The sequence below is a fragment of the Vespa mandarinia genome, chromosome 10, assembly GCF_050613455.1.
Source record: "Vespa mandarinia isolate Hongniang chromosome 10, ASM5061345v1, whole genome shotgun sequence".
Classification (NCBI taxonomy): domain Eukaryota; kingdom Metazoa; phylum Arthropoda; class Insecta; order Hymenoptera; family Vespidae; genus Vespa; species Vespa mandarinia.
This window is the reverse complement of record NC_140819.1, coordinates 1,157,402-1,171,461: the sequence shown is the minus strand read 5'-3', so window position 1 is coordinate 1,171,461 and position 14,060 is coordinate 1,157,402. Positions and strand designations below refer to the sequence as shown.

The 14,060-nt window shown below is 32.1% G+C and overlaps 2 protein-coding genes across 3 annotated transcripts in view; one reads left to right on the top strand and one right to left on the bottom strand.

Annotated features, from left to right (window-relative positions):
• Window positions 1–14,060, top strand: part of LOC118444724 (dynein axonemal intermediate chain 2-like) — a 93,240-nt gene that overhangs the window by 31,639 nt on the left and 47,541 nt on the right. The window lies entirely within an intron of this gene.
• The window catches only part of LOC118444725 (furin-like protease 1), a 176,993-nt gene continuing 174,450 nt past the window's right edge, over window positions 11,518–14,060 (bottom strand). Inside the window, exon 13 of one of the 2 annotated variants that reach the window (XM_035873277.2) lies at window positions 11,518–12,697. In XM_035873277.2, the coding sequence (XP_035729170.1) occupies window positions 12,258–12,697 (440 nt within the window). In that variant the 3' untranslated portion in view covers window positions 11,518–12,257. The remainder of the gene's footprint in view (window positions 12,698–14,060) is intronic. The other variant, XM_035873276.2, reaches the window with a different exon arrangement.

Here is a 14,060-nt window from a genome sequence, read left to right as displayed (position 1 = left end):
TGTAAAAATATAAAAAATTTCTTTGTTTCACAATAAAAAAAAAAATTTATGTTCCATTTAATAATCGAACCGATAAATGAATTTTTAGCGGATTTACGTGAATACGTAATTTTATTTTAATGTAATGATTGTATCTTAATATTTTAAAAATAATTCCATCTGAATGTCTGAATGTAATATAAGGTACGTGATATGAAGAAAAGGGATGTATATGCATATATATATATATATGGTAACTATGAGAACACGGTGGACATTTAATGTATAAAATATTCCGTAAATTCTGAGCTCGGTTGCTTGGTTTTAATCCGCGTATTATTCAAACATACGCCGACCGTGACTGGATGATATGGTACAAGGTATAGGATGAGATAAAGGGTAAGAGCTAAACCGGTCTTCCACGTATCTTCTTTTCTACCTACTGGTAAGATTACGAATTAACCGAAGGATAGTACGAACGTGGTTTGCTAGTATTTACTACCTTTCCTAATTCAACTTGTATCGTTTCAAAGCAACGACTACGTTCATTTTGTATACGATTTATGTACGGTTTCGTTCAACATACTCGCTCGGACTTTAAGATCTGTAAGACACAATATTTGTTTGAAATTTCTAATTAATATTAAACTCGTGATCGTTTATTATTAATCTATAAGAAAGAAACGCAAGCTTAAAATTTGTTTAATATAATAATGGAAGAATATTCGAAGAAGAACTGAGAAAAAATGAAGGGACTATTAGCGAGTCGAGAAAGAAAATGGTACGAAACACGATAGACTAAAAAATCTGCAAAATGGCGTCTCACGAAAGTGCCTCAAAGAGAGGATCGTATGGGGAGAAATGTGTATCGGAATGATGCGGATATTGGAAACGTCGTATGTCCTGTACGGACTTCCGTTAGTGTGTATCGATAACGAAAGAACCATCCTCTTCGTTCCTCTGTCAAATCGAACAATAACGATACGTACAATAGTAAACTTCTCATGTCAGTAAAATATAGTGAGACTATTGATTCTTCGTATCTTATCAGTTAGAACAGAGAAACATAGTGAGCTAGACGCAAGTGTTCTCTATCGAAATCATGATGTATTTTGTTGTTTATTATTGTTTCATTTATATAGGAAGAACTATTTAAAAGAAATTCTTTCCAAAATTATTGTATCCTCAATAAAATTTCGCTATCTTATCATTTATCTATATACGAATTAATTCAGTATACATAAATTTAGTTAGAACTTATATATATATGTCGTATATATATATATATATATATATATATATATATATATATATGTCATGTAAATTCGTTGGAATTATTAACCAAATTTGATAGGAAATTCAGAACTTATAGTCATAGGAGAAATGCAAAGCCAACAAAAATATTCATTCCTGAGGATAATCCTCTTCTTAGAAGGATTATAGTTGTTATTTTGTTTTCGCAAATATGCAGTTCGTTCGTATATATTCTAAAGAATTCATCGGCTTTCTCATAGATGAGACCAACTTTGAGAAGAAATAATGCATAATAACTTGAATTGAGTCAAGGAAGACAAAAAATGAAAGAGAGGAAGAGAGAAAGAGGAAGACAGAGAGAGAGAGAGAGAGAGAGAGAGAGAGAGAGAGAGAGAGAGGAAGAAGAAAGAGAGAAAAACACTGACGACACAGTGAAGTTTTTCTTTTATTCAGAATCTTACCGTATTGAAATGAAATACGCGGAAAGTGCAATTTGTTATGGAAAATCCCTATGAGACGTTGGATGGAGTGAGGAAAAAGGGGATCCATCAGGAAACTTACAAGTCGTAGAGAAACGTAGTCTCTTTTCTTAGATTCTTCTCCGTTTTCTGATTTTCTTTCTTCTATCTCCGTTTCTTTCTAATCTTTCTCATTCTCTCTCGTTTTTCGGTTTCTTTTTTTCATACCAAGATGTATATTAGCAGATGGTAAAGTAATTTCTAAGATACGATTCTCATTTCTTCTTATTTTCTTTTCTTCTTTTCTGCATATGTCTTATCTTTTCCATACGAATGCTTTAAACTTTTTAAAATTATTATTATTATTATTATTCGAATGAAATAAAATATGTAACTGTTGTAAGTGTTTTTCCTTTTTTTCTTTTGTTCTTTTTGTCTTTCTTTTTCTTTCTCTCTTTTTTTGAAAAAGTTCAATTAAACGAAGAAAAACGTTCGATAAAAGAACAAATAATTTCATAAGCGACTACTTGATCGCGATAAACCGAGTGAATGAACCAACTTCGATAATAACAGAAATTGGATAATAGAGGCTTGCTCCTCGTTCCTATTATTAGCGCTGATTGGTTCTGTTCTCGGGGTGCTTGCGGATAATCAATACATTACACGATATTAATCGTTACAATACATGAACGTGTTCATATTTATATTGTTATCAATGTGGAAAACAAGTCGATTTTATTGTAGATCTTCCGTCAAGATAATACATATTTATGATTATTCATTAATAGAAATATAAACGTGTTTTTTTCTTTTCTTTTTTTTTTTTTTGTTAACGAAAAATATTAACAATTTTTTAAATATTTGATTATGGTATGTTAAAGAAAAAAATAAATATATAAATATATCATTCTCATAGAAATAATTTTCATCGTTGTATGGCCTTATGTATGCCTTACAATAGATTAGAAAGCAATCGATCATAAATATCTAAGGAAACGTCGACGTCGTCGAGCGGTAAGGCTGATAAATTATTGTTACGAACTCTGTATACGTTGCACGTTGAGCTTGGGATAAATTTTGGCAACGAAATTCCAAATACGTATGTATACATGCTTCCACTTTGAAATAGATAACGCTACTAATATAATTTCTACTGTTTGATTAAGTATTATAAACCGCATCTAGACGAACAAAAAAATGAATATTATCGTTTACACAATGCCGCAAAAAAATGGTTTAAAAAATTTAGTTTTCCAAATATGTTTTATTCTTTTTTTTTTTTTTATTATTTCAAAGAGTTAAAGAACAAAATGAACTGTAGCTACATTGGAAGTGTTTTTTTTTTTAACATTCGAGGTATTAATAACAATTCTTTTTTTTTCCATTCATAAACCGAATATCCATCGTTCGAATTACGCGAAAAAAAATCAATCACTCTTATTACAGATATCAATGATAAATTTTGATTCAGGAATATCGTGAAAATATATTTTGAGAGTGTCTTTATCAAATAAAATGGAAAATATTTTTTTCACAGTGCTATAAAATTGTACGAGAAAAATGGTAGAATAGAATAATGGAGTCCAAAGGAGAATATGGAGATGAAAGTAATAAAGTAACAGCCAATGAGATCGGCTGTGAATAAGAAGTTCGAGGGTGCGTAATAGCAGGAAACTTTTCTGACTTCATCCGCAAAGTAATCGCTTAAATTCAAACTGCATTTCCACCGCTGCAGGTTTTATTACTCGAACTCGCTCGATCGTCATTTTACTTCGAGCTCTTTGCTTTTTTAGAGATTTCTCGGCATTTACGATCTCAGCTCGCAGCTGTTCGTAATGCGGACATATATACAGCTGTTAATATCGAAAGTATGCAAGGAACTCGGTGCCATTTTGAAATGTTAAATCAAAATGTTAAAGAAAAGAACAAAGGAAAAGAGAACTCAAACTATCAAATATCCGAGATCGTCGAGAAGCAAAGATCGACAAAAATTTTAATTAATCGATAAAAAGACGGCAATGAACATAGTAATGTTATTACACTAGAGAGAAGTTAATTTCTTTTTTTTTGTAGTCATAAGTTCATCGTCAGAGATAGTAATAAACGAAGGGATAGACGAATGGCTTGTTTGATTATTAACGTGAACAATATATGCACAGGTTATAGATAAAAATTTGTATTCTCAGCAAAATGAGATAGAAAAAGAAAGAGATAGATAGAAAGAGAAAGAGAAAGAGAGAGAGAGAGAGAGAGAGAGAGAGAGAAAGAGAGAGAAACAGAAAAAGAAAGAGAAAGAGAAAGAGAGTCGTTGGCTCATGGCCTGGTGCTTCACTTTTTTGTTCAGAGTGCAATACTCCGAACTGCAGTGCCATTACCAAAATTGCTCAGCGATCCTGGTTATACATCCACTTACGAGGACTTTTTAAAACTTTCAAAATTTATTAATATTCCGGTTAAGAGGAAAAATTTGTTATATATGGCACCACAGAATTCATTAATTACTTACAATCGTATGTGAGTACATATATATATAAATACATAAAGAAGTACTTAGAGAAAGTAGACGTTTAACAAGCCGTGCAGGCTTAATTACGAAGATCTCGTGAAGCTTTTTTGTACTTTCTCTCTCTCTCTCTCTCTCTTTTTGTCCGACTGCCTCGTTTTTTCTTTGTTCCTTTCTTTTTTTGAAAAGTAAGGAAATATAATATTTTATAAAATTCTATAGTAATATAATTATTAGTGATTATATTAAAATTTCAATAATACCAAGAAATAAGGTTTATAACATTCAATCAGTCTATCAATTAATTTTTGTAAAATTCATTTCACGAAATAAAAATATGAACATAGAGATTCACGTATAATATAATTTTTTTACCAGTTGCATAAAAAGTAATATGTTTTGGCTTCTGCGAAAGTTTTCATTTTTAAAGCTAGATGATATAATACAGATGAAATAGTATCTCAGCCGTACAATTACGTCTTCTTTGTTTTTCAACTGAAGTTAGGAATGTCTAGACGGCGAAGTGACCCAAAGTGAGAAAGTTCATTTAATTGCAATTGGAAAAAGAAAAAAGGTAAGGGGCGAAGTAGAAGAGTATCTACTATTTTATGTACTTTTACTTTTGTACATCCTATCTGATTGCGTTTAAAATTAAAAATTAAAAATTAGTTGACCTAAGAGAAGGCCTTCCTTCGTTAATCGCAAGAAATTAATCGCCTTGAAATATTTTCCGATGAAAACTGATTATCCTCGTAAACGTTTTATTAGTATACAAGAACAAATGCATTTAATTTTCTCCGTCATTTATAGAAAAATTTTCACGTGATGTAAAAACATATAAGCAAATAGTTTAGCATAAAATTTGTGAGATTAAGAAGAATGTTTCATTTTCTTAATTGAAAAGTGATAATGCTAATGAGTTTCGTTGAACGAAACGGTCATTCATTTCAATGAAAACTTTTAAGACATTACAATTGTTTTTATTAATTTAACTGTAGATATTGTAGTTGCAAATATATGCTAATATCGATTCTTCTGTTTCTTTTTCTTCTTCTTTTTCTTCTTCCCGCGAATAACTCGTAAGAAATTTTCTTAAAGTAACGCAAGGGGGATACTTGTTCAGAAAAAGTAAAAACGATTCGCCGAGGGCGAAAATCCGATGTCGTATTTCTTGGAAACGTGAGTGTGCTTAAGGTAAGTCAGGTTGAATGAAAGAGGTAGTCAAAACGGGCTGAAGTCAAAAGGCTTTTTTCCGGCTAACTAAGCACATATAAATAAGTAAGAGAGTCCTACCCTTGAAAAGTCACTCGTGTTAGAATGACTTGGTAAAAGAAGGTAGGAAACCTTGGAAAAACGTACTGATTTTATATATTTCACTTTGCATAAATAGATTTCTTGAATCACGTTAATTATGAATTTTCATCTTTTCTTATTCGTTCAGTCACTCCAGCCATTGATAATTTTATTAAACTGCTAAATATATAAAGAAATAAATAAATAAATAAAAAAACAAATAAAAAAGTAATATTAAAGATGATTATTTCATAACATCTATGGTAATATTGAATAAATTGATTCTAAAGAAGTGCTTTAATATAACAAGATTGAACAAAGTTCAAACGTTTTTCATATAATTCGCATAAATTTTGATATATATATATATATATATATATATATATATATATATATTCGATAAATCGTTTGTGTCTATTAGATAGAGAAGCATGTATCCTACAGTAAAACTATGTTTTACGAAGAACAGATGCTCTAACGAAGGACATCGAATGTCGAAAGCTCTGCGTCTTTGGGGAAAAGGGCCGAGTCCTGTTAGACGACGGACAGAGTGGACGGGCAGGAAATTCGCGCGGCACGTTTCATGATCGCGACAGCGTATATACAAGGTGAGACGGAACGAGACGTTACGAGTCCCATGGGAACCGTTTCGTGATATACGTATAAGAGCCGTTCTCTGCGTTCCATTGAATAACTCAGTGTTGCACACCGCCACCGTTCTCAGCATCTTCTCTTCTTATCCTATGTTGCCTTTTACCCCAACCTCGTTTAGGGATCATCCAGTTCAAGTAAAGGAAAAAAAAAACAGAAAAAAAGAAAATAATGAGAATGGAAAGAAGGAAAAATCAATAATCTCGTTTGCCACACATACCACTAAGACTGTCGATGTTTCTTTTTCTCTCCCTTTTGAAGGATTTGCGTCACGAAAATCTATGCTCCAATTTGATAATATGTATAAAATGTGTGTCAATAATCATGATAGTTGTTTAAATCATGTCACTCTTAGTATTTTTCTAAAGAGAATTAGATTTTCTTAATTAATTAAAACTAAATTAATCGAGTTAAAGAATAAGAATGATTTTTATTCTTTTATCATCCATTATATTCGCATAAAAAATATCTAATACTAAGAGGATTAGATTTGTTTAATTAATTAATAATAAATGATCGGTTTAAAGAGTAAAAATGATTTTTATCCTTTCTTCATTTTATTATATTTGTATTAGTACCAAATCCTGATATTTTAATCATCAAATTCACTTTTGAACAATTTCATATGGACCATAAACGTATAAGTAAGTATAGATATGGTTTGAGGAGAGATAGAGACAGGAAGCATGTATATTTAACAAACGTTGAAGTTGGTCGACGAAATTTCGGTGTATCTCTACTGCGAAGAAGGGAAGTCGTCGAGTTGGTTGAGAGAACGACGGACTGTGTTGGTTAATAGAACAATAGGAGTCGTAAGCGGAAAACGGTCTATTCGGGTATTTGCATTTGCGGTATGCATTGCACATTGAATGCGACTAAATGATGCCTAGGTTTCCACGTATGCGACGAAATTGTACGCGTACGTCTTCGTCGTCACTGTCGTCGTGGTCGCCGTCGTCGTTTTCGTTGGGATACATCTAGACATCGTTAAAATGGAAATGGAAACGAAGTTGCAGCGATTCGTTAACTGAGAAACTACGGTATGTGACTCGATGTTTTAGCAAAGAAGCCGATAGAGTACGGACACCTCTAAATCTTGTACTATATATTCCTTGAATTTGAGATAGATTTCAACAAATTAAATAAAAAAAAATGAAAGAAGATACCTTAGATACGTAGAGAATAAAAAATAAATCGTAATTATAAACTAAGTCAGTGTGAAGCTATGCATATGAGAGTTAAATATATAAATTTGTTTAAGAAAAATGTTATGTAAATTGATATATTATAAAAAGAATTATTATATAACTATATTCTTTTTTTAGGTATATTTTTCAAACGCAATTAGTTTTCAAAATACAGTTATACTTTTAGCAAAAGAAATATATATTTGTATACTTCCTCTTTTTTTTTCTTTTCTCTCTTTTATTTCTTTTTTCTTTTCTTTTTTGTTTTCTATTTTTTCTGTTTTATTCTCACTTTCTATTTCTTTTTCACCTTTTTTTAATACTTGCATCTTTCCTTTTCTTGAAGTCTATCCGCCCCCTTTTCCTCAGTTCTCTATGTCTTCCCTTTCATCCCTCCACTTGCCCTTCTAAGCACGACATGAAATAAAAAGAGAGTAAATAGTCTGCGCCGTCGTCTCAGAGTACATAGGCGTTTGGCACGAAACCAAATTTCACCGCACCACTACAACCATCAAGACGGTCATCAACGACGGGGTTGAGAGAATACCGACACGCGAGAATAGTCGACCGATCCTTTTATACTAGTTTCCTATCTCTTTCTCTCTCGCCTGTTCTCGCTCGATTCCTCCGAAGAAGAGAAAAGTTTCTACCTTTCGGTTCTCCCTCGTTAACTATACGAAGGACTGCGAGATTATTCGACCTCCGGAAGAGCTTATCCCATGAAATCAACAAAAAGAAATAGTTTGACGTTCAATTCTTCAAACTGAACGACTCTCTCTCTCTCTCTCTCTCTCTCTCTCTTTCTCTCTTTTTCTCTTTTTCTCTCGGTGAGAGATACCGATTCTGATTTCTTTCATTGATTTTATCGATTATTGAAGGACTTTCCTAATAATTTATCAAAGGTTTAATTCGAAGAAATCCATCGTTTCAAATTATTTTATATAATGAGCTTCTTTTATTCCTTGATATTGGAAAGCTGTAAAAATCAATAAAACGTATTTCATAGCGTCAGTTAATATTTATAAAATTTTCTGTGTTCCTGGTTTCGTCAAAAAATATTATTTTGCACTCTTTAATCAATTTAAATTATGTTTCGCATATCAACAGTTCGATATACATCCTAACTTTACTGTCTGAAATTCGACTAATTGTAAATTGTATTTTTATTCGGACTATTAATTTATTTTATTCATTAATTTTCGGCACGTATAAACTTCATACCGAAGTAACGATGTTACAAAGTCATTTCAACATTCCGCATTTACTATGTTACGAAAGACCATTACACCGTAAAACCGCACTCGATCAATACCGTCATCGAAAATGACGTTGCAATCGGTAAGCGAAATACATTCTGTCGTCGCTTTGTTTCGAGTTCCGCGTCTAGTTTTCAGTTGGAAATGTGGAACAGGAATGAGTGAGTGAGAGAGAGAGAGAGAAAGAGAGAGAAAGGGTGGAGAGGGGAAGGGGGGGTGAGAGAGAGGGAAAGAGAGAAAGAAAGAGAGAGAGAGAGAGAGAGAGAGAGAGAGAGAGTTACGCGTAGCGCGTAACTGTTTGCTAATTATCGCCAATTAATCTGGTCGCTTTGCGTTCGTACGTCTGTCATCGAACCGTGACATGTGGGCAGCCCGTTATAACCACGGCAGCCTATAGCCGAGATTGTGCTCGTTATTAACGATTCGATCGTTCATTCAAGAGCAATCGCGAATAACGAATATCTCTCTCACTCTGTCTGTCTCTTTCTCTCTCTATTTCTCTCTCTCTCTCTCTCTCTCTCTCCCTTTCTCTCTCTCTTTCTCTCTCTCTCTCTTTCTTTCTCTCTCTCTCTCTCTCTCTCTCTCTCTCTCTCTCTCTCTCTCTCTCTACCGCGACAAACAGTTGCGGTTGGTAGAAGAGGGACCTCTGTGTCATACGGAACATCCGATGATTGTGTCCTTGAGAAGTATACTGTGGTTTGAAATCAATGACACGAATGAATTCCAACTATAGCATGGACCATTCAACGGGATGTTATATACATCATAGTCCTCATAGTCGCTCGAAATTTTTTCCGATCGCTCTTTGATTAATCGACGGTAAGATGAAATTCTTGTGTGAGTAATTTTCTTTTGGGAATGAACTCTTTATATTCAAGGAAAGGTCGAATTTCTCGTCGATTGCATTGAAAAGGAAGGTCCACTAAGACCTTTCGTAACTGCAGTAGGAATTCAGGAATTTGAGAACTTTTTAAAAATCTTTTAAAATTTTCTATGAGATAAAGGAAGTTTTTGAAGTCTCGTAAAAATAAAAGATTCGTTCTGAAATATGTTCGTTCACGAACGAATTAAGATGAGAAATATCGAAATTCAATTATTCGTTTATTAAGATCGTAATTTAGTACCGTATTGAAAAATCATTAAACATCCAATTTATGAACTACTTAGTCGAATAGAACTTTGGTCCATTTTAAGTATTTACTTATTTAATTAATTTTCGGATATTTCTATATTTCGTTATTAAGAAACGTTTTTGTCGAAAGTTCATTAAATTGTACTGAGACTTACAAACTCTCTGTAAATTAACGCAAGGATTTGCTTACCTTTGCTCTCCGTCTCTCTTACTACGTTCTTAATGAATCCGAAATATCTTTCGTTGCTAGTAGAATTCTTGCTTCCATTTTCAGAAGGAATGAAAGAGAAGATCGTGTCTATTATGGTTTAATGTTCATTCTATGATTTAAAGATGTCTATTTGGTACAATATTGTGATTCAAATAGAATTTTCAATATTATAGTATATTAATATCTTGCTGATTAAATTGATTAAAAAAATGTACGAATCATACAAATATCCATTATATTTGGCATTACCATCGTACACGATAATGGTTCAAAAAAATAAAAAGGCATATAAAGATAAAAGAGAGAAAAAGAGAGAGAAAAAGAGGGAGAAAGAAAAAGAGGGAGATAGAAAGATAGAGAAAGAAAGAGAAAGAGAGAGAGAAAGAGAGAGAGAGAGAGAGAGAGAAAGAGAAAGAGAGAGAAGAGAAAATACAAAGGTCATATTAATTATTATTCTATGTAAAGCGTATAGTCCATTAATTAAGTACTGCATTTCTCACTGCCAATTAATTTCGCTGTTGCAATCGTTGTGCGATATCACGCAGGAATGGCTTGTTAATTATTAAACCTCGAGGGCGTCACGTTACAAGTGCGAGATCGTTACGAAGATGCTTGATTACACAATTAGCACGTTTCTTCTGGATCATCGAATCAATTATTTGAACATCAAACTAGGTCATCCGCTGACTTTGACAGAATTGGCTTTTACTAAACGATTTGTTCGCGTGAATTGACCGATTATTTATAGCCCGGTGAAATCAAAAGTGATATTGGATAAAGTTCTTACTTTGGAAAAAAATCAAAGTACTTTGAGAGAAGGATACATTATTTTCTGAAAAAGTTTGATCTTAAAATTAATTAATCGAGATTTATCACGAAATATATAACGTCGGAAAGAAAAAAAAGGTCATTATATTATTATATTTGGAATTAATAAAATGCTTTATTAATAAAATGCTTTTCTGTTCTTTTTTTTATTTTTTCTTTGTATATTGCGTATATATACTATTCTTCTTTTATCATATTATCGCTAATAGTTATTCGTATTTGTACTATCGTATTTCCCACTTTAATGATTACTATTTGCCCATATTGATATAACATAATTTATATATGTTGTATGTATATTATAAAACTGCAAAGTAGAATAAAAACAATTTTATTCATTTTTATATTTGATTAAATAATTTGATTAAATTTGATTAAACCAATAAAAATATTCTAATTGAAATTATGAATTTAATTACGAATGATTTATGAAGAAGGATTAGGAAAACTATTGGAATAAAATAAAACGCAAGTAATCGAAATATTTTCATTTCTATTTTATATTTTATCATATTTAACAAAAACAATCAATACCGCGATGCTTCTTATTGCGTGGAACATGTACATTTGTGGTAACAATGAATAATAATATAATATAATATTACAAGTGTATAAGTGTGAAATTATTTAACAGTAACATGATATATCGCATTATTTAGATAAAGCACTCGAAAAACTGTGTTTTTCTTATCGATATATTTACAATATTTCGTACATTATTTATATATATATATATATATATATATATATATATATATATATGTATATATATAAAAGTCATATCATCCAATATTAGCCTACATTCTGTTCTTTTGCAGTCAAAGTTTTACTTAACAATTATGCAATATATCGAACATGTTATAATCAATTACAATAGTAAACACGTTATTTCATTGGTCCATTTGACCGTGGTCAAGCTAATATAATTAATCCTGTTAAAGAAAAGTCTTTGCACATTTTTTGATGATTTTTAATACGTTCAATAGTCTTCCACTTTTGTAGGTAAAGAAATAAAATACTGTATTTATTGATCGTAAAAAGAAAAGAAATGAAAAAACAAGCCTCTGCATTTCTACTTGTATCACATGTATATATGTACGTATGTATATATATATGTATATACATATACAATTTGATTAAACAATCACTGGACTATCAAAAGTATTTTGTCAGAGATCATCATTATAACAAGGACTATCAGCGTAATTCGATTGTAATTTTATAAGTTGGAATGTTTTACAATCATATCAGTCAGAGAATAAATGCATCATGTTATTCTCGCCATTCTTGTCGGCAAACGAACGTTTAACATTCATGGAAGTATCTAGCAGATATCTACTATTTCTGCTTCTCCTCCTTCTTTTCCTTCTTCTCTTCCTCCTCCTCCTCCTTATCCTATCCCGTTCTCTTCATTTCCATTAAAACAGTCGACTGTATCCCCATTGGAGAGCAGACTTCCATAGGGTCTTAGGGATAATGAAATTTGCATCTCTCGCGGTTACGTTTTACTCGCTATCAGAAATGCAATCGTCGAGTCGAACCTTTCGAGCGTCACCGTTATTCGAATAAGTGACCTTACTGTAATCGTACGTTGAAGAATTATTCCTTCTGATGTACCAGTTGACACCGATGTAGATCATCGCTAGGACAACGATCAACGCATTAATCGAAAAGAAAATGGTTAGCCAATAGAACCACATCGTTGACTCAAATCGCCATGCCAGATTCTGAAGAACGCATTGGGACTCGCCGAAATTTGTCAAGAGGTTGGAATCAGAATGACAGGTTGTGCATTCACCGTCGGTTGCTCCGGAACAAGTCAGACAGGAATAGTGACACCTTCCACATACCTTTCTGGTGGTAGATTCCTCTGCAATGGCGTAGCTTCCGATCGGACATTCTTGCCAACATTTATCCTCATACTGGTACCATTTGGACTTGCACTCTGAAAAATGACACACCTTCGTTTTCCATGCTGTTCTCCATTGTGATTCTATAAATATTCTAAAGTAACTACTTTCTGATACTGATGCATACTCGTTTTTAAAGAAATCAAAAAAAAAAAAAAAAAAAAAAAAGAAGAAAAAGAAAAGGAAAAAACAGAAAGACTATCATCAAATAACTCATAGGATATTCGTCAATACACCTTCTACTACGTATGAGAGATGGCTCTAAGCAAGGCTTTTCCAATAAACTGTAAAAACATGCAGAAAATATCCACAATAAATACGTAAAGCGTTTTGCAGGCATTCCTATATAAAAGACAGGCTTACACTGTTTCGTTTTGTTTTCTTTTACATCTACGTAGAACAACGAGAGGAAAGTAGGCCTGTGTCTCGTTAATCTTCATTATCCTCGTTTCATCATTACGTTGTTCTTCGACAGTACTGTTGTAATGCGATAAGTAATTTCTCACTTTTCGTGACCGATTATGTCCCAATCAGAAAGGAATACCTTTCATCGAAGAATCGGCTTACTTTCCTTTCGCTGGAAATAAACATCTCGGCATATTCGCAATACCGATGTACAATTCATAGCAATTGAAAATGCTCTACATGGAATACATAAATACGATACACGCAAGCACATAATATCTAGATACATTCTGTTTGGATTTGAATAATAATGATACGCACACATACACATATATACTATGTACATTGTTTAGAGTGTAATTATAGTTCGCTTTATTAAATCGAACATACATGATGAACACATAAAGTTGAGATTAAACGTAATGAACGTCCTTTTCGATTTATTAAATTATAATGTTTATTATTGGATATTGTATAAACATAGATATCAATGGAGATATTTATTATACAATCACATACAAATGTTGCTATATAAATTTTTTCACACAAAATTTAACTATAATATTATTGTTTCGATTATATAAGAAAATTGTGAAAAAAGTTCGTGGGCATTGAATAAGTTTAAAAGTTAAGTTAAGTTATAAGTTGAATAAGTTTTTTTATTTCCCTTTTTCAAGTGGATTTAAAATTTCATCCCTACAAGCCGAATGAAGCTTCATGCCATTCGGTGAGCCTACTATTTGAAATTTTTTACCAAAAAACTTTACTTAATAAGGAATGTTTGAAACTTTGTTGAGTTTGTTGAAAGAAATTTTTCGAACTTTGTTGATCTAAATACGTTTCTTATTTCTTTTTTTTATAATGTTAAATAGACAAAAATACAAGTTGGTTGTTCCAATACGAATTTCTGCCTTGCTGGTCGTTGATCATAGAATAGATATGTATAATACTTACACCTTTCCCACCCAATTTTCGTCGGCAGGCATACAAATT